This window comes from Egretta garzetta, unplaced genomic scaffold (genome assembly GCF_000687185.1).
Source record: "Egretta garzetta isolate BGI_Z169 unplaced genomic scaffold, ASM68718v1 scaffold354, whole genome shotgun sequence".
NCBI classification, from domain to species: Eukaryota; Metazoa; Chordata; class Aves; order Pelecaniformes; family Ardeidae; genus Egretta; species Egretta garzetta.
In genome coordinates this window covers 3,922,474-3,944,931 of record NW_009259593.1, presented here as the reverse complement: position 1 = coordinate 3,944,931, position 22,458 = coordinate 3,922,474, and the positions used below count along the sequence as shown (strand labels likewise).

Sequence of the window (22,458 nt, the reverse complement as noted above, 5' to 3'; positions counted from 1 at the left end):
TGCAGTTTTGATCACTTAAGGATAGATTATACCAACAACTTGCTAAATGTAAAGTCGTGAGCTCTTGCAAATGACAGAAATTAACACTCATGCTGTCTTTGTAGCTGTTTAGCAGAATGGGAAGAACAAGTCATAAAACCCAGCTCCATAGCAGTGTGTGGGGCAAAAGTCTGATCTATCCCTGCAGTAGAACACCAGTGGGAAGACTGGGATACAGACCTTCGCTCTTCTGACTGGACTGAAACATTTTCACTTTGTTGTTTTCATTTATTAGAAATCCTAGTCTCTTAGAACATGGAATAGGATTGTCATAGAGGTTCAGTACTGACCTTGCTCCAATTGTGGTGTTTTTTTTTTTTTTTTATTACTGATGGTAGAACTCACACTACGTCACTGAGTATTTCCTCACATTTCGCTTGCTTCTTATTTTACCTTCATGGCCTTTCATCAGATACTTCTTCCTCAGTTTCTTGACAATACTCAGAATAGAGCTGTCATGGAACAATATTTTTCTTAACACAAATTGTTCTTCAGTTCTGAGGGAAGAGCCAGAGATGTCATAAGTAACAATGCCTGAGTATTGTTGACTTAGTGAAGACAAAGCAAGGATTTCTAAATCCGATTAATTTGGATATAGCCATTTGCAATTGCGGTAGCTGCTGCTGAGCTTTGCATACTAGGCAGTGAGGGGAGACTAAGAATAGGGTAAGAGTCTATCTCCCTAAGTATGCGACTTCACATTCTTCCCATTTCCCTGTCAAGTCTGTTCTCAGCCTCTTCATAAGAACTATAAATGGGATTCCTGCAACGCTGACTCATCAGTCACCAATGCTCTTCAGTGCTGCTCTTTGGTTTTATGCAAGAGCTGTGTGTCCTAGAACTTGCTGTGTTTGTTAATGGGCAGTGGAGAGCAGAAGAGTTGGTTCAGGAACTGTTGTTTCACACAGCAGCAAGTGATCTTCTATAGATTTTTTGGATGCTACTGCTCATAAATGCTTATGTCAGTTTCCACTCATAACTGCATGCTCTTCTTGCCACATAGGCATCGCTTGAGAGTAGTCAACAGTCTCTGTTGTTTGAGTGTTGCAGCTTGGCAGGTAGTTTTGAACTGTTGAGGAGCTCCATGTTATTCTGTTGAGCTTAAAATCTCTGGACTCATTCCTTGGTGGTGTCTCTGCAGCCATTTTGAGAAGACATAATTCTACTAGCTGAATTATGAGCAGGTCTTCTGTTCTAGTATATTTAGTCATAAAATAAAACACAACTTGTTTCAAGCTGTGCTTGGTTCATATTCTTTTGGTATTGTTCTAAGGATCAGGTTACAGGTTGTTTTTTTTTTTTTTTAATCTACACTGTATTTCTTATAACTTGCTGTGCACTGTAAGCCAACAAAGTACAACTTGCCAAGAAATTATTATTTCAAGTGCCATGGTTCAGTACTGCTTAACTTGCATCTTATTTTGAATAACAGTAACTATAACTGACACTTGCTTTTTTGTTTGGGTTTTTTTGTTGTTTTACTGCACAATTGTGACATGACTGGTTTCCTGTTTGATTTACAGCACTTAAATATCAAGACACTGACAGATGATGTGGTAAGCCAACTTAAGTTTTGCTTTGGCTTTGCTAAGTTAATAACCTTATTGCAATTGAAATAACCTTATTGATACAAGAAACTGTCTTTAATTGTGAAGTTAATTTAGTAATTTGGCAAACTCTCGCTAAACTGTTAATTATCTGTACCATACTCAGTGCAAGTAGCAAAAATCTATGGATGGCTTTGAAGTATGCTCTAATCACAGCTAAATGAGCTTGACAAAGGTTAATTGTGCCAGTTTACGTGTGGTATAGTTAAGATATCTGCAATTGCATGTTTAATATTAAAGTTATTTAGGCTTCCTGGCTAGCTTAAAATACCGTGTTTAACAAACTAACAGTTGCTTGTAAAACTCGTTAATGCTTGCTTCAAACAATGTTAGGTATATTCAGTGTCATGCTAACACTGTTTCTCGAACTTCATCTGTCTCTTGAACAGCATGTAAGGTTCCATATCACAAAGCAGATTTTTTTTTTCTTGCTATTGAAGTTACCTATTTCACTGTCTGTACTATTCTTTTTGGAAGTAATAATTTTTCTTAAAGTGGATCATTCTGCAGTGTCTTTGATTTTACCTAGGAAGTAATATTCTGTAGTCATCTGAAGATCAGCTGCTATGACTTTGGTGCTATACAGTGTTATTGCTGAAGTACTTCTGTGCATAACTCAGAGTTTACGTGTAAAGACTTTCATGCTGGACGATGTGCAACACACTTGTGCTTAGGAAACAGCAGCGTTTCTCACTTCGGAACCAGTGGTCTGGTTCTTGTTGATTAGGTGTTCGAAGTTAGTAGTGTTGAGCATATTGCCTCCACCTATCATTCCTAGACTTACTTAAATCACCTGTTGCTGTTTCTTTACCAGAGTTTCATAGGCTGGAAACGGTTATTAAGCAACTTGAGTCTGATGGGTTGATAATACAACCTTGATTCTATAACATTATGCTTTTTCTTTGTGAGCTGAGGAAATGTTCACAGTGTCTCAAAGCAAAAGTATTTTCTGGTAACCAGAACTTAATCTGGGTGGTGTCATGTAAGGTTTACAGTCTGGATGCACTAGACCTTGCTGTTTGTTTTTGTGTGGTTTTTTTTTTTTTTCTTTTGTTTGTTGAAGAGGCTAGCTTGCTGCTTTATTGTGCTTACCCTTTCCTTAGCTGATTGGACCTGTCTAACTTGTAATGGTAGCCACCATGAGTCAGCAGGTTTATTGTGTTTGGTGGAATAAGGACAAAGAACCTGATAGCTCTGTAGTAAGTAATCTTCTTCCTCACTTCTTAAATTCCTCAGAGTATACTGGAGGCCCCTTCACAGGCTAAAGAAATGTCACCTGCAAAGTAGTACCAAATTGTCCATATATATATTTTTCTTTTTAAGAGAAATGACAGCTATTTAGTAAAAGGCTAATGGGGAAACAAACAAACAAAACCCCCACAAACACCCCCTCCCCCCCAACCAAACAAACAAAAAAACCCCCCAAACCCTCAAATGTTGCAGTGGCGTACACTTTTAAATGCGAGTATTTTGTTCACTTGGAACAAGGGTGTGCTTTCCAGATGACACTTTTTGTCCCTCACCTGAGTCTTCTGTTCGCTTAGTCTTTCTGTGTCTGATTCTGGCAAACAGCTAATAATGCTAAGCATCTGAGTCCTAGGCAACTTAAATGTGTCTCAGAGCAGAGTGTTTTTTGACATTTCATATGAAGCACAAAAACTGGCAAAGGTTATTTTCTCCAAATTCCTTTTGCAGCAAGGGGGGAAAATTGTAGTAAGGGAAGATTAAGAAATTGAAGGTTTAATATTACTTGATTTTTATAGCTTTCAATGAAATATTATATTTCCTTTCTTCTCATGGGCAATCATTTGCATGTTAACTTGCTCTCTGCTGCATTATGCTTTATAAAATATTTATATTTTATTACTCCCAGTCTGTTTCTTACAAAGACAGTGTTATATAGTGGGACCAGGAACTTTTTTTTTTTTTAAATTTAGGTAAGCTAGCAACATTTTGAGAGTCTAAAATGCAGACTGCTTTTCAATATTTGAATTGTATTATTCCTGAGATGCCAATGAATTGTTTACTTTTAGTGACAAATCCCTGTTAAGTTCAGAAACACCTTGGTTTTTACACAGTCATCACATGCTTCTTTAAGCTTGTTTGTTTACAAACTATGAAGAGAGGAATCTTATTCCACAAAGGAGTGGCAAGTAGGTATCTGAGAAATTATCTACCTGCAAATTCACTGTGGAAGCAAGCCTGTTTTCTATCTCAAGTGCTCCACATTCCAACAAATGCTTTGTAAGGCTCATAAAGATTGAAAACCTGCATATTAACAGAATTTTATTAAAAAAGATATCTTGTGTGGACAAAAATGAAATGTATACTAAAACTCCTTATAACATAAATTTTTGTTGACTGATTTCATAGCAACTCTGTAAAGATAAGAAAGGCTTTATAATTTCCGGTATTATAGAGAAACAAGATTCAGAATGAAATATGTTCTACGCATTCAAGATGTGTCTGTGCACAGGCCTAAACTCTGTAACTTTCAATTTTCTGCCGTTAGTTAAACGCTCTGCTCTCCAGAAAGGTAAAATCATATGTGGGAGATTGAGCATATTAGGAATAAGAAGTCATCTAATGAAAGGGATTTTTCTGTATGTCTTGGTTTATGCAAGTCTTTCTCGTACTAAAACCTCTACTGCTACCAGTGGAATTTCTCATATAGTAAGAAGTTAATCTTTTAGAGCAATCTGACTGTCAAAGAAAGAATATACTTTATTTTTTTTTTTTAATCTTCTGAAGCTTTGAGGAGGAAAAAGATGTTAAGAGGTCTTTGACTCAGAATTGTTGGAAATAACTTCTTTGATCTTATGCTAAGGGAAAAAGATGTTAAGAGGTCTTTGACTCAGAATCATTGGAAATAACTTCTTTGATCTTATGCTAAGGGAAAATAGTGATTTGCTTTTACTTCCAAAGATACAGAAATACATTGATGCAACCTGTATTCTCCTGTGTGTTCCCCATTCACTAAGAATAATAATTATTTCAGATAAAGACATAGGATTTGTTCAACTTTGTATTCTCCTTCTGATGTTAATGTTCTTCTAATTCTTTGTCATGTGTCTACACCAAGGTGTTACAGCAGACTTTCACAATTGAGCTGTTGGTTTCTGTGACTAAAGTGACTGGCACAATGTCTGGCAGATTGAGATATGCTGTAGTACTTGAGCACTCACTTTCCAGATGTGAAATTGTGTTTACTGAGTATATAAATAGTGGGCAGTCAAAAACATGTGAACTTGAAAATTGAGCGTGGCAGTACTTTCTGTCCTACAGATCTACAAGGCAGAGTGAGAAGGACACCTAGAGAATGAGCAAAGCTTTAAGCAATACTCTTGTCTCTATGCCTTCAGACAGGAAATTAAGATTGCGTACCTGTGTATTTCATATCAGAACTCTCCTAATAAATTGGGCATAGTGATAGTCATCAGTGTCTTGATGATCCGTGTGTGTGTTCTTCATGAGAATGGGAGCGGGGAAGGGAAGAAGGAAGACTGTTCAGTACTTCTAGTAACAGTTTAGGCTAAACCAGAAAAATTCTGTAATCCTGCCTCTTCATAATGAGGTATCAGAAGTAGAGATACCTAATGTGTGGCGAACAACATATTTCATCTAGTCAGGACTTTTTTCTGATACGGGGTTACCTATGCTTTTAGAATAAAGAATTTCCTGTAGTGCGGTGACATTCTCTAGTAACACGTACACTTAGCAACTTGTCTTGGGTGGAACGTTTGCTGTTCATGTGGTGAAAAAACGAAGATCCAAGCCTATTGGTACTTTGTAGCATTTTGATCTGGGGTCTTTAGGTTAATTTTATGCAGAGCTTTGCATAGGGATTTGGGATGGTAACAAAGGAAAATATTTTACCATATCTGTCATATAAATTTGGTGTAGATTGATCGTGCTTTGTAGAGCTGCAGAAACAGAATATGAAGAGATACAGTAGTGGTTCTTATTCTTGTTTCAAGGGCATCAAATCTGCATGATTTGTTTTATGTTTCATGTGTTCCAGGCATCACTGTTCTTTGTGCTTGTCCTGGTTTTGGCTGGGATAGATGTAATTTTCTTCCTAGTAGCCGGCATAGTGCTGTGTTTTGGATTTAGGATGAGAAGAATGTTGATAACACACCAATGTTTTAGTTGTTGCTAAGCAGTGCTTAGACTGGTCAAGGACTCTTTCAGCTACCCGTGCTCTGCCACGTGCATAAGAAGCTGGGATGGGGCACAGCTGGGACAGCTCACCCAAACTGGCCAAAGGGGTATTCCATACCATAAGATGTCATGCGCAGGGGAAGTTAGCTGGATGTGAGAGAGTGATCGCTGTTCAGGATGGGCTGGGCATCAGTCAGTGAGTGGTGAGCAGTTGCAATGTGCATCAGTTGTTTTTGTATATTCTCTTACAATTATTATTCTTTTCCTCTGCTGTTTTATTGAACTGTCTTTATCTCAACCCATGGGTTTTACTTTTTTTCTGATTCTTTCCCCCATCCCACTGAGCAGGGAGGGCAGTGAGCAAGCAGATGTGTTGTGCTTAGTTGCCTGCCAGGTTAAACCACAGCAGTGCTAAACCAAAGTGCAGGGAACATAGGACTAGTGCCAGAAACCTCAAATCCACATGCTATGGTGCAGCTGTTGAGTCGATATGTTAGCTTGGGTCCGGACTGACATGCATCTTGTCTAATCTGTCTCCAGGAATGAAAAAGAAAGGAAAAGTCAAGGAATCAAAGGCTGTGGTGGATGAAGGAACTTCAGTCCTTTGTTTCTTGTTCTGTATATCATGGGGTGTTTTTTCCCTGGCAAAGCCACTGTACAGTGCTTCTGCTTACCTTGCAAAAGGATAGCTTTTCTGTGAGTTTTTTAAGATCTTTTCCAGGACTTCAGACAACATTTTAGCTGTAAACTCCCATTGCTGTTGGTTATGACAGGCCTGCTTTCCTAACTTTCATATCCTGCATAAACCTAACTAATTCTTCCATCTGCTACCTGCTAATTTAGTACAGCTGCTATTTTTTTCTAAATGCTGGGGTCCAATCACTGCAGTAAATACAGTCTAAACAGTGTTTATAAAGAAATACAGCTTATCATCATAGTGTTTGTATATTTAACAAAATGTAGGTTGCTCAGCCAGTGATGAGATACTGGATTAGGTCCACCACTTTAAGTATGGTTAGGATCCTTTTATAGATAAAAATCCTCCTGATTAAAGATATGGACAGTGTGCATAGTATCTTTTAACTTCGAAGACCTACAAGAAGTTGCATACAAGCATTTGCTCTAAATATGGGCAATTGGAAACATACTTTACATGCAAAGTCAAAAATAAATTTGTAGTCTCGTTTTATGAATCTAATCTGTATACAATAAACAGCTGTTGTTAGTCAAGTTTCATTGATATCAACATTCATAGTCCAAATTATCTCAGTAAAAGTCTCATTAAACACTGCTGGAAATTGTTCTACAAAAACTTCCTAGTATTTTTTCTTTTTTCCTGGCATTGTGCTTATTGTTCCATTGCCTGTTTGGGTCTGAGGGCTTCGGTCTAGATATGGAGAAGAAAGGTGAGAGTCAGTTGGTGTAATGTTCTGTCCTTGATGTAAGTAACTTCTGCTGCTAATTCATTTCCCTTATTCCCTACCTACTTCCTCTCTGTGATCATAAATAAGACCATCTAGGCCAGTTGATTCAGGTGTTAATAGCATTCCTCAGAAAATAAGTGTTTTCTCCTTTTTGGGTTATTCTAGGAGTTAATGTCTATGAATGGTTAATCACCTTCAACCTAAATTGTTCAATTAACTGGAAACTGAGTGTAAGCACCACAGTTTTGAGAATTACAACAACAACTTGAAGTAAAATATGATTGAGAATCTATTGTGGTGTTCTATTGGGTTCGCATGACAAGATTTTGGTAATGGGGGAGGGGGACTACCGGGGTGGCTTCTGTGAGAAGCTGCTAGAAGCTTCCCCTCTGCCCAACAGAGCTAATGCCAGCTGGCTGCAAGACAGATCCACTCCGGGCCAAAGCCCAGCCCATCAGTGACAGTGGCAGTGCCCGTAGGATAATATAAGAATGGGAAAAAAACAAACCTGCTGTGGAACAGCAGCCAGAGAGAGAGGAGTAAAAGGATGTGAGAGGAGCAGCCCTGTAGACACCAAGGTCAGTGAAGAAGGAGAGGGAGGAAGTGCTGCAGGTGCCAGAGCAGAGATTCCCCTGCAGCTCCTGGAGAAGACTATGGTGAGGCAGGCTCTCCCCCTGCAGCCCATGGAGGCCCATGGGGAAGCAGATACCCACCTGTAGCCTAGGGAAGATGACATGCCAGAGTAGGTGGGTGCCCAAAGAAGGCTGTGACCCCCATGGGAAGCCCGTGTTGGAGCAGGCTCCTGGCAGGACCTATGGAGAGAAGAACCCATGTTGGAGCAGGTCTGCTGTCAGGACTTGTGACCCTGCAGGGGAACCATGCTGGAGCAGTCTGTTCATACCACCTACCCTGTGGAAGGTACCTACGCTGGAGCAGTTTGTGAAGAACCTGCAGCCTGTGGGGTGGACTCACGCTGGAGAAGTTTGTGGAGGATTGTCTCCCATGGGAGGGAACCCACGCTGGAGCAGGGGAAGAGTGTGAGGGGTCTTCCCCATGGGAACAGCGTGTATTGAACTGACCGCAGCCCCCATTCCCCTGTCCCCCTGCACCACTGCGGGGAGGACATAGAGAAAATTGGGAGTAAATTTAAGCCTGGGAAGAAGGAAAGGGTGGGGGGAAGGTGTTTTAAGATTCAGTTGTGTTTTTCTTTTTATTCTCTCCTACTCTGATTTGACTGGTAATAAATTAAACTAACTTCTCCAGGTCAAGTCTGTTTTGCTTGTGATGGTAATTGGTGAGTGATCTCTCCCTGTCCTTATCTTGACCCACACACTTTTTGTTTTATTTTCTGTCCCCTGTCCTGTTGAAGAGAGGAGTGATAGAGTGGCTTTGGTGGGCATTTTTAGGAGGGTCAACCTACCAGAGGTATTTGGTTTTTATATTTAGTTCAAATTCAACAATATAAAGCAATTAAAACTCTGCTTTTAAATAGAGATCTGTGTTCATAAGAATGATACTGAATGGTGCACAGGGCATCCTGCATATGCCATTTTTGTGTTAAACATGACCTCCAGTTGCTAACAGCCTCAGAGATGGAGAGTCCCATGAGAATTCCCATAGCAAGTCTTGTTCCCTCAATAGTAGCTGATGCCATCAGTTTTTTCCATGGATGCCCCATTCTCATCTGACTGGCTGCCCTCTGTTCCTGAGAAAAGCATTGAAACAAGGCTAGAGTGAAGCACTGGCAGAACTAGGGAATTCTTTCAGTGATCATGAATGCAGTTACACATGCATGTGTTAGATTTTATTTCTGAGAAATTTCTTAATATAGCAGTAGATGATCTGATGTGTTAATTAAGGGGGTGGGAGAAGATGAGGGAGGCAGGATGGCAGGGAAGTAATACCTTTCATTCCTGCATGCATAGCAGCTCTGTTAGGAGGTGATGTCTTGATAAGCTGTTGAGCCAGCAATTAGTCTAGCAATAACTAATCTATTGATTCCTGCATTATCAAGTATGTAAGCTCAATAGACTATTGTCTTAGAGAGAAAGGTTTAAGGAGTCTTCACTGAGATCAAAATGAGAGCACAAATAGATGTACTATCTAGGGACCTGATCAGAAAGTGTGATGAGCCAGAAAGTTTGTGTTGTGGTTCTCTTTGTAACTTCGATTTTCCGGTCCATGGCATGTGTATAAAATCACTTACTTATTTCATAAGCCATCAGTGCAATAATAGAGAGCCAGTGAAATAAGAACCAAATAAAACTTTGCCATTCATCCTGTGTTGGTTGCTTCATTTTGGCTTTTACAGCTATTATTCTTGCTGCCAGCAGTTCAAATTCTGATACCAAATTTGCAGTCAGTCCGAAATCCACTCTGAGAGGGTGAATGCTGCTTACCTAGACTGTCATTTTATCTCTTTCCTTAGTACCATGTATTGCGGCTTTCTATATATTTTGAGAATGTCTAGAATACCGTTAATAATTTCAAAGAGTGAGCGAGATCATCCTATAACTCTTGGTAGCAGGTTTGAGGGCTTTAAGCCCATTGGACTCAATGATCTTAAGGATCTTTTCCAACTTAAATGACTCTATGAATGATTCTAGTATTTTAAGTAGCAAAAACTGTTCTATGCTAAGAATACCTGATCTTACTGGTGAGGTGGCTACGAATGTGTGAGCCCTCTTGGGTAAATTAAATCCTTCATTCTGTGAGGGAAGGAAAATGTAAGGGGGGGAAATGAATCCTGTAACGTTACACAGGTGAGGCTGCTGTAGGTCCATGCCCCACAGGTCCAACCAGTAGGGAGGCTGTGCGTGTGTTCCCGGTAGGCACCCACACAAACACATGTGTGCAGCATGTATGTGTATGCATGACAGGCCACACAGACCAATACGAACAGCACCGTGGGCGTCATCCTGTTACACTCTTTGGCTGATGAGGCTGAAGATCTATTACTGGGAAACATACTGTGTGAATTCCTCCAGTAGGTGGGCTCACAAGCTCCCCACCTCCTTTCTGGCCACTGTCACTCATTCTAGTTGCTGGCACCATGGACACAACTGAGGTCCTACTTGAGTTGCTGGTTCACTCACTCCGGTCTCTCCAGTTGCTGCTCTGTGGTTCCTCTGACTCCTGCTCTTATCCTGTTGCTGACACGTGGGCCTCCATACACCTATGTGCACACAAAGTAGAGCATCTCATCCAGGAAAACAGTTGGCAATAGAATTTAATAAGGTAGGACTGACTGTGCTGGTGAGTACAGGGCATGGCCAGACAAGTGTATCAACTAGCAAACTGTTCACATGCAACTGACCCTATTTACCTGCTTATCTTATTTTTCCCATGCTTGTTCCTGTCCAAATCACTGAGATCCATCCTTTTCCCTGCCTTTGGCTCTTCCCTTAAGCAATGCAAAAAACCCCCTAAACAAGCCTTGCACATCCCAAAATGTTCTTCCCCTTCATCACATGATGTATCTTGCACCCCTAAGCAGTAACACCCCTTGGTCTGAAAGGTGTGCTGGAGTTTATATTGACTCATGGGGTAGGTGTCAGACCTGGACCGTAGGGCAGAGGCTTTGCTGGGGTAGGCTTGGGACTAGCCTGGACAGCATGAATCAATAATTTGGGTTTGTCCCAACTGCTGTTGTGCCTCTGTGTTCATCTGGGATGGTGGAGATAAGCCTTTGATGGGCTAATGGTTCCTGTGATGAGTTTGGGAAGAGACATGTGAAAATATTATCTGGATTCCACCACCCACCATATTTTTGGCACTGTGTACACAATTTTTTTACATTTAAAGTTGTGAGAATTTCATCATTTACTCACATATCTCATCTGCCAAGTGATTCTTGAGACAACTTTTCCCTGTGCAGATGAGGCTGCCAACACTGCTGCTGTGTACATAGAGTAACTTGCTTTGCACCTCATGCGCTGCTAGAGCTTGTCTGTAGGTTTGGTTGGCATACTTCTGAAGCTGTAGTTTTGCAGAGCCTTGTGGTGGAGCAGTGGAAGACACACTGCCATAAGACAGTTTTAAACTCTACTACAGTGGAAAGGGGTCATAAAAATAGAATTTCTACCAAGGCCTCCTGAGAATCTTCAGGCTGGTAAATGTAAAATGCTACTGAAAAGCATTCTCATGGTAACTCGTGTTCACATGTTGAACATGGTTTACTTTTCACTGTGTTTCAGTTCTGATGTTAAGATTTTGTTTCAGTTGCCTTGCCGGTTTTGTTTTGTGGAGAATGTGAACTGACAGAATAAAGTACATGGCTTTATAGATGTTCCAGTCTCTGGCGGTAGGAGGCATAAAGACATAAAAGCTAGAATATATGCAAACAACTCATTGCTTTAAATTCAAGTTTATGAGACAAGACTCCTCATGCCTTTCGTGCTGGAGGATCTAGTCTTAGGCATGAGAACTGTGTGAATTGTATCTTTAATAGCTTCTCTGCTGTCCTAGCTAATTTTTGTTTATCTTTTCCCTCCTCTTCCTCTTTTCTCTCACCTTAAAAAAACCCAAACAAAACAACTCAAAACCAACCAGAGGAAAACCCCTACCTTTTGACCCCAAAAGACTTAGGACTGTCTCAGTTTTTGCTAACAAAATAGTGATGCATCTGTACCTTTTGACCCCAAAAGACTTAGGACTGTCTCACTTAGTTTTTGCTAACAAAATAGTGATGCATCTGCGTTATTTCTAGAATTATGCTTACCTTTGGATAAGAAACTCTTCCCGCCTTCCATGTTTTTTCCTTTCCAGAGTTAACTTTTCTTTTTAGTTTCACTTCTCCTTTCAATATCACATAATTTTTAAACTTAAGACCACTATGCAGCCTGTATTGTGTTTACATGGGCAGTTCTTTTTTTTTTTTTTTTTAAAGAATTTAGGAGAGAATAGTTTTTAATGAATATTTCTGCAGTCTTTTTGTACTCAGTATTTAATTATTTTACAATTGTTTCTTTTTAGATTATGTGTCTGAAATACAGTTTTCCTCATCTTTGGTAACTATGTGCTATGATGATAGGAATACATTGTTGTTTGAATTAATGAGCTGGCTGGAGATTCCCTGTTATGTTTTTGTATAGAGTATTAGAAAAATTCTAGCTTTTCTTCTTTGAATGCCCAGAAGTATTTAATTGCACTCTTTATTTTCTTCTCACTCCTTATTGCCTTTGAACTCTTCCATCACTACGTCAGAACAGAGATTAGTTTGGAGAATTTTGAAGAGACTTTACTGTGGAAATACTTTGTATGAAGACCATATGAAACACTTCTAATTTTTTATAATTAAATAATAATAATATTAATTTTATAATAATTAATTAATTTTAATGTTGGCCCTACAAAGACCTTAAGGGAAACGTTTGTCCCTTTCAGAAAATCATTGTCCTTTAGGACTCTTCCTGTATGGGTCTGTACGTATTTATTGGTAAAATAAATAAATAAGAAAAAGGGCAGACATCTTTAGAAAAGATAGAAGGTCAAACCAGCTTTAAACTATAGTGGCACTTTGTGTTAAAGCTAACTTTAGATATTCCCCATTGGTTAGCCTGGTTTAAAACGTTTTTGATGTAGCATGGAAGACTATTGAACTATATTTTTGCCGTTTTCTCCTCTATGCACTTGGATCACCAGCAACATCAATGGTAGATTTCATTACAACCAAGCAATGAAATTTCTATTCTTTCTGTATGGTGCTTCCTGTGGACCATGAAATTATTCTCATGTATGGAATATTGAGAGGTATTAACTTTTTTGGACCACCATCAATGTATAATTAAAAAGGGAAGTGTATGTAGAATACCCACACTGTACTGCTATGTAGGTCTTGTGAATTTCCTTTTTTTTAATCTAACCCCTTAATCTTATTTTTAGGATGCATTGTTTTAAATTATTTAAAGCAATTTTTTTCACACATGCTTAAATGTGCTTATAATCCTAGTATCTCACTTTTTCTTACATGTTCTGCCAAATCAAATGTATACCAAGAGTGTGCTTCCCTCCTGTAGGACAAGTGGGATAAGATTTGGTGAATATGTGGGAATATGGATGATATGGCCTAATCTGTAATGTTGCAAAGCATCTACCATACAGTCTAATATTTAAGGGGACCTTAAAAACAAAGCATAAACTAAAAATGTGAGCAAGTGAAAGGAAGTAAAATACCCCTTTTCAAGGATGAACTGTCTCTCATCCTTGCACTGGTGCTGCCTGTTCCTATGGAGCAAGAGCAGCTCCAGGACTGCATGGGGTATTTAATGGCAGAGACTGGGGTGGTTCTGCCTGGCCTGAACTGCTGTTGCTGCTGCTGTGTGGAGCAGGGGAAGGAAGAGGGGACAGGTGGGGAACATGGACTGTAAGGAAGGGGCTGAGATTTTTCAGGAGAGATGGGTAAGGGCTGTAGGGCACACATCTCTTAAACCTAATTCACTTAGTTCTCTGCTCTGCTGACTGAACCATGGGCTGAAATCTGCCAAAGTGTCTTCCCTCTACCCCTGCTTCAGGTCTGTGTATGAAGAATCTTGAAATATAATGGTTTGTTTCTCAGGTTATGCACTTGATAGTGAACAGTGGGGCATGGAGAACCTACTGGCTAACTCTTTCTTTGGAGCAGGTGTGCTGCCTTTCATCAGTGTTCTGTGAAAGCCATTGTTTGAGGAGAAAAATCTCGTCTAATAGTTTTTTTTTTTTTTTTGTTTTTTTTTTTTAAGATTCTGGTCTAGTCATTGCAGTTTGCAGTTTGGCTTCATCCCCCCCACGCTTGACATAGACTACTGATTTTAAAAACAGGAAGGAAAATTGCTGTCTGGTCAAGATGCAAGATGTTTTTTGCACTGATGACTCTATACTCACTTCCAATGATGTTACCCTCCCTTTTACTTTTGTTGCATTCTTTTTCTTCCTGGGTCTTGCCTATGTAATTATTCCTGTAGAGTGTGCTTTCCTCATTGTGTACTGGTTTGATGGAACACTGAAGGGCCCCATCACCCATGCTGAGCTCTTTTATATTTATGCCATGTTAATTTTCTGCTTTTGCATGTTCTACAGCCATCTGTATGTGAGTGGCTTACAATCTATTTCTATGTTCCAAAACCTGTTCCTTTTCAGTTTTGAACAGGAAGAATTAAAGTCTTTTTGTTTTTCCTCTAAATCTCTCTTCATGGATGTCTAATAGTCAATTCTTGCTCTGACTAGAGTGGCACACTTGTACCCAATTTTTTTTACTAATTTTCTTTGCTCTCTCTGATCTTAATTCCACACACGCTATAATAACTTTACTTGTCATTTAGTTTGTTAACTTTGATGTGCTTATTAAGTGATATCTCAAGATACTTATCTTCAAGATATATTGAAGCCTCAGAATATTTTTGCATAGCATTTCAAAGATGTAAGTCTACTGATATGGTTGAAATCTTGTCCAGAATCTCTTATGTTGGTGGTAAGTCCTAAGGATTATTCATGAAACCATGAGTAGTGTATCCTACTTAATTTTAATACAGGAGGTGATGGTTTTTATGATTCTCCTAAATAATTGGAGCACAGAAAAGCACTAAGTTTTGGATAACATAATCCAAATAAAAAATAAATACAATGGTGTCTTAGTTATGCTAACTTGCTTTTTAATAAAAAGTCGTTTCTTTGAATATCTGTATATTCTAATACAATGTCAGGGGTACAGCTGTTTCAGAGTAACAAAAACCATTTTAAAACTATGCTTTTGGTAAATAACCCTGCTTTTTCATATTTTTACATGTAATGGTTGGGAAGAACTCTTCATAAATTGGTTTTGTAGATATCTTTTCCTTCAAACTTGCCATAAAATTCTCATGTTCTGCATGATTTCTCTATAATGTAATCGGATTTTGGTCTGTTAATTCAAATGCTAAGGCAACTGACCGTTATATGTATCTTTAGTAAAACCTTTTAAAGTAAAAGTTAAATAACAGGCAAGTTACCACAGAAAAATAAGGATGTTTAGCTTCTAAGAACACCCATCATAATTGGGGTTACATAGAATGGAAACAGTATGTAATACCTTATACCTTTTCTCTTTCAGTTGGATAGATTTGCCAGTATAAGAATTCCAGGAAGTAAAAAGGAAAGACCTCCTCTGCCGCATATGAAGCAGTCACATTCTACAGATTGGTCATCCACACCTATGGATGCAGAGGATTTTGCTCCAAAACCCCTGTCAGAAAGAGAAATCACAGCGCTGTTTGAAAAAATGATGGTAAGAGTCTTATGCTGATTTCTTTTACTTAAAGCGTGACAACGTGGCTAAGTAATAGGAGGAGCCTTCTTCTGTGCATATGTTCTGATCTTTACCTGAATTACATTCTAATTACGTGGTTTTTGTAGGGTGTTTATCAGGGGATAAAGTATTTCAATTATTTTGACAAGATTTTGCTCCAAATATATTTAAAATGGAAACTAAAAGTTTCCGATTATTAGAAGTGAGACGATGCAACTGATTTTGAGAATGAACAAGGAATGGGGAATCCTGCATGCTTTCAAGACGACCTGAAACTTCTACAAAGGGATTTTATGCCTTTGAATGTCACAGCAGGGTTTTGTTCTGAACTTACATTCCATGTCACCCTTGCACAAAAAAGACTTAAGGTTCTTGCCTCAAAAGCAGCATTTGTCTGCACATGCAGTCTCAAATTTGCTTTCTTCCTTAGCTGTCATAGTTACTGTGTTACAAAAGAGCAGTCACTTTCTGGAAAGATCATGTGGCATTGGTACCACCTCAATAGGTTGAGGTTTTTTGTCATGATGATGATGATGACATTTTGGGCAACTGAAAACTAAACATGGAATGGCCATGAGAGAATAGAGTGATTGCAATCTGAAGAGCACAAGAGGACATTAACAAGGAGAGTGATGCCTAGATTATTATTTCTTTCTCTGCCTCACAGCAAGTAACAAGTAACTCTTGAAACGCAAAGGGACTACCAGGGGCTGGGATGTGGAGGAAATTAAATGTGCTATGAGAGAGGTACCTTTATGGAATTTGTAATTCCTAGTATTCAGTAACGTTAGTTTAGTTTTGAAGATGCTTTTGTAGAACTGTTGAGAGCTATGACTAAGAGGCAGGATTCAGGATTTTCATGGTTAAGCTGATGAAGGGAAGGACTAATTTACTGTGTTACCAACTTTTGTATTTGTTCTCACATGGTCCATTTTTATTGGTATACCTCCGTGTCTAGGATATTTTACTTCTGTTAAGAAATTCTACTGTGAATGGTAGTTGCTCAAATGTTAGGAAATGGGAGAGGTCTTACAAAAATTGAAGGTAAGCCTCCCTGTACACAACCCGTGGTACATGAATGTAGGTTTTCTTTCTCTACTATCCCCCACGGATTCTGGTATAGGATAGTGTGTGGTGTTGAGACTATGCCATAAAAAAATGGAAACTTTCAATAAATCCTCAGAAACCTACTACTGTGTGTCTAGGTAAACAGAAATGCTTATATCCATGGGTCCTGAAGCAATGAATTCAAATTTTATAACTACTTTGTAAAAATATGTTCAAGTAATGATGACATCCTGGATAATTTGAATGCTTTCCTAGTTTCATTGAATAACAAAGCACTTAATGTCTTTGATAAACTACTTTATCAGTGTTATTTTAGCTATAACATGTAATGCAGAAAGGATTCTTCAGATTATACACACTTGAATGGACTGGAATAAAGCTAGTTTAGTCACAGTAGATTACATAGCTAATTATATATTGTAGTCTCTAGTTTGCTGTTCTGATCAAATTACGTGATTTGGGGCTGGTGAACAATTTTAATGTTGTAGCCAGGCTTTTAGAGCTGATTTTGCACAAAATAAAAATAGTCAATTGGTTAGTGCTGAAGGGAGCAGTTTCTAAATTCTGAAGTTTCACTCAATGTGTTACATTATACTTTGGGTTTTCCTGGAAGCATATTGCTTCCTTCTCCCAATCTTTCATGCAGTGGCATCCTGTGTGGTTTTGATGGCAAAAATTATGGAAGAGCTCATACAACCAGACAGTTAAACCTAGTAATTAACTGTCATTTAGCTCTTTTAACTTCTGTTAGTGCTATTAGGAAAATATCCATGTGAAATGACTTATTCTTGTTTTCCAAAGAGGTATTGCTCACCTGTAGAATAACTTCAAATGATTTAAGATGAAATAAAAGAATGGTGTTGAAGTATTTTAAAAACTAGGCCACATCTGATGTGCCCCAGGTACCGCTGAATACTTCTAATCTGTATAAATCAATTGCTTTAATAAAGTTGCATTTGTTAAAAACAACAACAAAGAAATTACTTTTTACTGCACACACAGACAGAATATTTCCTATGGGTTGTACTAATAGGTTTTTCTTCTTTTTTTTTTAATATTTTTTTAATGTGATTAGAAGATAATTTTGGGAGGAAAAACAACCCCTTTTTTTTCCTCTTTGTTATATAAGTTCAGAAGTTATTTTTCAGAAAACTGAAAAGAACAAGTCTGAAAGAAGTGCAAAACTGCTTTAAACAGAAGAATGAACTTTGCAGTAGCTACAGGCTAATGTGAAAAGCTTTTTTTCTTTTGTTTGTTTTCCTTCCCCCTTAGGTAGGATATACATGCATTTCAATGTTGTTATGGAAAAAAAAAAACCTGGCATATTGCAGGCAAAGTACTGAAGATAACTCTCAGAAAACATCGAGAAAGGCCTAGCTATATGTTTTTGTGAAACTTAAAATGGAATACTTTGCTTTCAGTGTTTGTATGTTTCTGTTTATGTAGGTTTTAAAAATACAATTTAAGTATTAAATAAAGTACAGCTATCCTTATTAAATATACAGGTAAAGTGTATTTTCATTTGAAGCCAGTATTGCTATACAATTATATTCCTGTGGAAAGGAATCCTGAGGCACAGTGTTCCAAAGACATTTATTGGGACTTGCAGAAAAAGCCAAATTTATCTGGTAATGTCAAGCTGGACTTGATTTTAGTAATTTATGGTAAAGGGTTGTTATGTGTGTATCTCAACATATGTGTTGCCTGGTTATAAGAATAGTCAAAAATATGTTGTGCATTTAGTAGAAGGTAATTAACTAAACTGAAATATTACATAAAATAAGAAATACCTGATAAATAAGAAGTACAAGATAAGATAACAAATGAAAGGCTAGAGGGAATACTAACATTGTAGTATTTTTGGCAATCTGACTTGATTTCGATTCTCTCCCCCCTATTTTTAAACTAAGGAAATGTCTTGGATAAGGTGTAAAGATTTTTGAACAGTTGTTGAGAAATTAAAGTTATAGGAGTTTTCTGGTTTTGAAAGAATTTGTTATTGAAAAAAGAACTTCCTTATCTGTTCTTATTTTAAATGCTTTTTAGCAGTTCCCAGATCTTTATGTCCAAAACCATATATCAATGTCAGAATTCATTGATGGATTGTAAAAATCCTGGCTAGTTTTGTAATTAACTGCTAAATGCTTGACCAGTAAATTAAAATATTTAGATTGATTTGTTGTGTAACTGGTTTAATTTTTTAAGTTTCCACCTGACCATTTAACAGCATGCTTAACAGCCTTCATTCACCCTTCCTTTGAGCAGGTGATTACTCTTTAGTGTTTCAAACTCAAAAACCTAGACACTACTTTTTGTGGTTGATCATGTGTTCTTTCTCATCTTAAAAAAAATGCAGTGACTTTTTAAAGTTTTGATAGAGATGGGTAACTTTAAATATCTTTAATTTTTTTTTCCAAATGGTGTATACACACACAAAAAATTTTTGCACTTTATATGTCTTTGAAGAAAATTATTTCTTTGCATACAATATATGATCCCAACAGTGTTTTTAATGCATGTGTATTTAAGCCTCTTTTTTTTTATTTTAGTATGGATTTTTGAGTCTGTGCAGCATTTTTGGATCACACCAGGTTTCCCATCATTAAGTAAATCACAGTAGTTTTTTGTTTTGCTTTCATCCAAGAAAAGCTAGAAAAATGCAGCATACCCTTTCAAGATAATGTCCCCAACATTTGATTTAGTATGAGGCAACTTGCAAAATATTCAGGAACGTGTGTGTCCTTATGCACTGCTAGAATTTTGGGTAGGTCATAAGCTAATACTTTCTCTCTGAATTTTTTGATCAAAGGAACGCAGTATTTTGAAGAACAGGACTGTATGAGCAAAGTATCTGTGGCCTCCTTTCTTCCAGCTTATTTAGACAAATTTTTTTTTTCCTTTTGCTTTCAGATGTAGGAATTAACACCAAGCTAGTTGGCTGACAAGGAGGCAAAAGATTATGTTATTATTGCTTGAATGAATACTTTTTAGAACATGCACCCTGTATTTACTTGATACTAAAAATACCAAAAAAATAATATAAAGTATATATAGTATAGTATCAGATTTATATATTTGATAAATACACTATATACTATCAAATAAACAATAAAATACTAATTAAATAATTTATTAAATAATAAATAATAATTTTAATGCATGCTAGACTGAAGTCAGGAACTTTTTGTAGTCCTTAAGGAGAGGAAACAGTAGCATATTTTGGTGGTGGTGGTAAAATCCAGAATCTACACAAAATTGCCCTAATTGTTCTTTTAAGAAGTTCAACTTAAGGGGTCAAGCATTTTCTGTAATGTCTTCTCACAGCTTGGATTTATACAAAACTTTAAATGTTTCTAGGAACTGTGCTTGATTCTATCCTATTCAGTATGAAAACTAGTGAAAGACAAGGAAATTTAGGTTCCAGTGTAGTATAAAATTCTGTGGGTTTTTTTGTCTTAAAATTCTAAGGTTATGAGTTTTCTTGCTCTTTGTCTTTGATTTCTGACAAGGTGAAATAGCTTTGATATCAAAATTGTTACCTGCTGATCCTCCTCCTGCCAAAGCTGGTAGGGATTCACCTTGTGAGTCTCAGCTGAAAATAACTGCAGTAATTCTTGCTAAGCTTGGGTGACCATAGTAATGCTGTATGTGCTCCTATGTGTGGTGCGTGCCTAAATTGTTTCTTTTTTTTTAAACCTTTTTTTTTTTTTTTTTTTTGCCTCCAGCATGATAGGAAATGTCATTTCTCACAGATGTGGAACAGAGTACAATGATCACAGCATTTCTAGGCTGCAATAGTAGTAGTCCCTGTGTCAGAAATGTCAATGAATACCTGCTGTGTAGCTTTGAATGTGTTTCTGCATCTGCTCTTTTTGACCTCTGGGTTTATGTGGAATAAATTAATTGTGATGGAGTTTTGATGACAGTTGAAGGTGTTGATTTAATGATCAAGTGGTCAAGAATTTGGGCCTTACCTATTGCAAAGGTGAATCTTATTTTGTGAACTACTCTCAGGGCAAAGCAGATTCAGCTGCCCAGGATTAAGTATTTGGGAACTGAGGAACAGAATTACAGAACAAAGGGATAATTTTTTTAAATCAGTCTCTCATAGTTAAACTGTGTTGCTGGATGACATTTAAAACTTTTTTTTTGTCTTCCCATTCTAGGAAGATATGAATTTAAATGAAGACAAGAAGATGCCGTTGAGAGAAAAGGATTTTAATACCAAAAAAGAAATGGTGATGCAATATATTAGCACTGCTTCAAAGTCTGTAAGTAAATTTCTCTGAAGTACACCAAAAATGAATTACTATTTACATTATTTGTTATTGGAGAGAAAAAGTGCTGCATACATGTTACATTCTTTTGACCAACTTTTGTTTCTGATAGACACACGCAGTTTTAAAGGGCACTATCTCCTTACTTTACAAGCTGCAATGAAAGATACTCCCTTGTACTTGAGGTGTGTCTTCTGTACACAGAACATTTCTTTTTGGTAGAGGTATGGCTATTAGTGGAGATGGAATGATTCTGCAGAAAGGTTCTTGGAAAAGTTTGATGTGAACCTTTCTTTTTTTTTTTCTAGCACTGTTTAAAAAGAATTCCTTAACTGATTAGACTTTTTCATATTTGACTTCAGTACAGAATTCATGTTGTGGTGCTGTGTAATACTTCATAATGGAAGTGTTGCATGTGAACCCAATTAGTATCTGCTTTTTACTTACTGTGATAATTACTGGTTGTTTTAGAGAAGTGCAAGGAGTTGTGTACTGGGCAGTTCAAGGATTAAGTTGGCATAAGAAAAACTACTTTAGTTTTTGTAAATTGGGGACTGACTCCAGTGCTAAATGCTGCAATGCTAATATTATCGTCAGACCTCCTGGTCATTTTAGAATTCATATTTTTGATTCTTTGACTCTTGCTGCTCTGTACATGTAGAGATATCAGTAAAAATGGCCTATATGTAATTATAACTAAATACTAAGAAAATAAGACATTAAATATAGTAATTTAATGAGGTATTTATCTTACTGTCTACTTTAAATGATGTAATGCTCTAGCACTTTTAGGAAGGTAGGTGCCTGAACACTGAACTGTCTGGAGATTGTTTTATTTAAGATGAGCTTATCAAAGCTACTAGTCCTATAGCATAAAAGCTCCTTAGTACCAGAAGATTAGGAGTCTAGCCTGTTTTTCTTTTTTTTTAGAGATATTTAATGGGAATTCATGGAACTTCAGGCTAGTAAATCTCGCAACATTCTTGTTTCTCAGCCTAAAACAGCATGTGAAGGTTTATGACATTGATACCCCTAGCCTCCACACTTATTCTGACCTCAGTTGTTTGATCTACAAAGTAATATTATACTGGGACATGGCTGGCTGTGCAGAGTTGCTGCATCTGCATCTGTTGCTGGAATCTTAGCATCATGATGCTGTTTCTCTGAGAAAGGTTTCCATGTTTGCTCTTTGCTTCCAGGCACTTACTATTTGCAAAGAACTGAAGCCTATAGCAGAGTAGGTTTCATCGATCCTTCTTTCTGAGTGCTGTTTGCAATAAATATTTTTTTTTTCTTGGTTGTCATCATACTTGTTTTTTTGGCAGTGGAGCTTCTTGCACTATGCCCGAAGCAGCCATACAAGGTACTCTATTGAAGAGGACAGGTCTGTTTCCTCTCCCAGGGTAGTGATTTGTTCCCATACACTGTTGCCTTGCATGTTTTCATAAAGCCCCCAATAGCATTTTTTTCCTTTCCATTCCCTCCTCTGCTGCCAGCCCATCTATCTGCCTTTCTGGTGTGGGAGGTTACTGAAGACTAATTCATGCAGGGAAACTCTTGTCTTTACTGAACTCTGTTCCTATTGTTGTATGCTTACTGGAATTGGCATTCACTCATTGTAT

At 37.6% G+C, this 22,458-nt stretch overlaps 1 protein-coding gene across 1 annotated transcript in view; it reads left to right on the top strand.

Annotated features, from left to right (window-relative positions):
* The first annotated feature begins 1,535 nt into the window (after window positions 1-1,535).
* Window positions 1,536-22,458, top strand: part of DIAPH3 (diaphanous related formin 3) — a 104,160-nt gene continuing 83,237 nt past the window's right edge. The window contains exons 1-3 of the mRNA XM_035893599.1: window positions 1,536-1,595; window positions 15,297-15,470; window positions 20,726-20,830. Of these exons, the coding sequence (XP_035749492.1) occupies window positions 1,536-1,595; window positions 15,297-15,470; window positions 20,726-20,830 (339 nt within the window). The remainder of the gene's footprint in view (window positions 1,596-15,296; window positions 15,471-20,725; window positions 20,831-22,458) is intronic.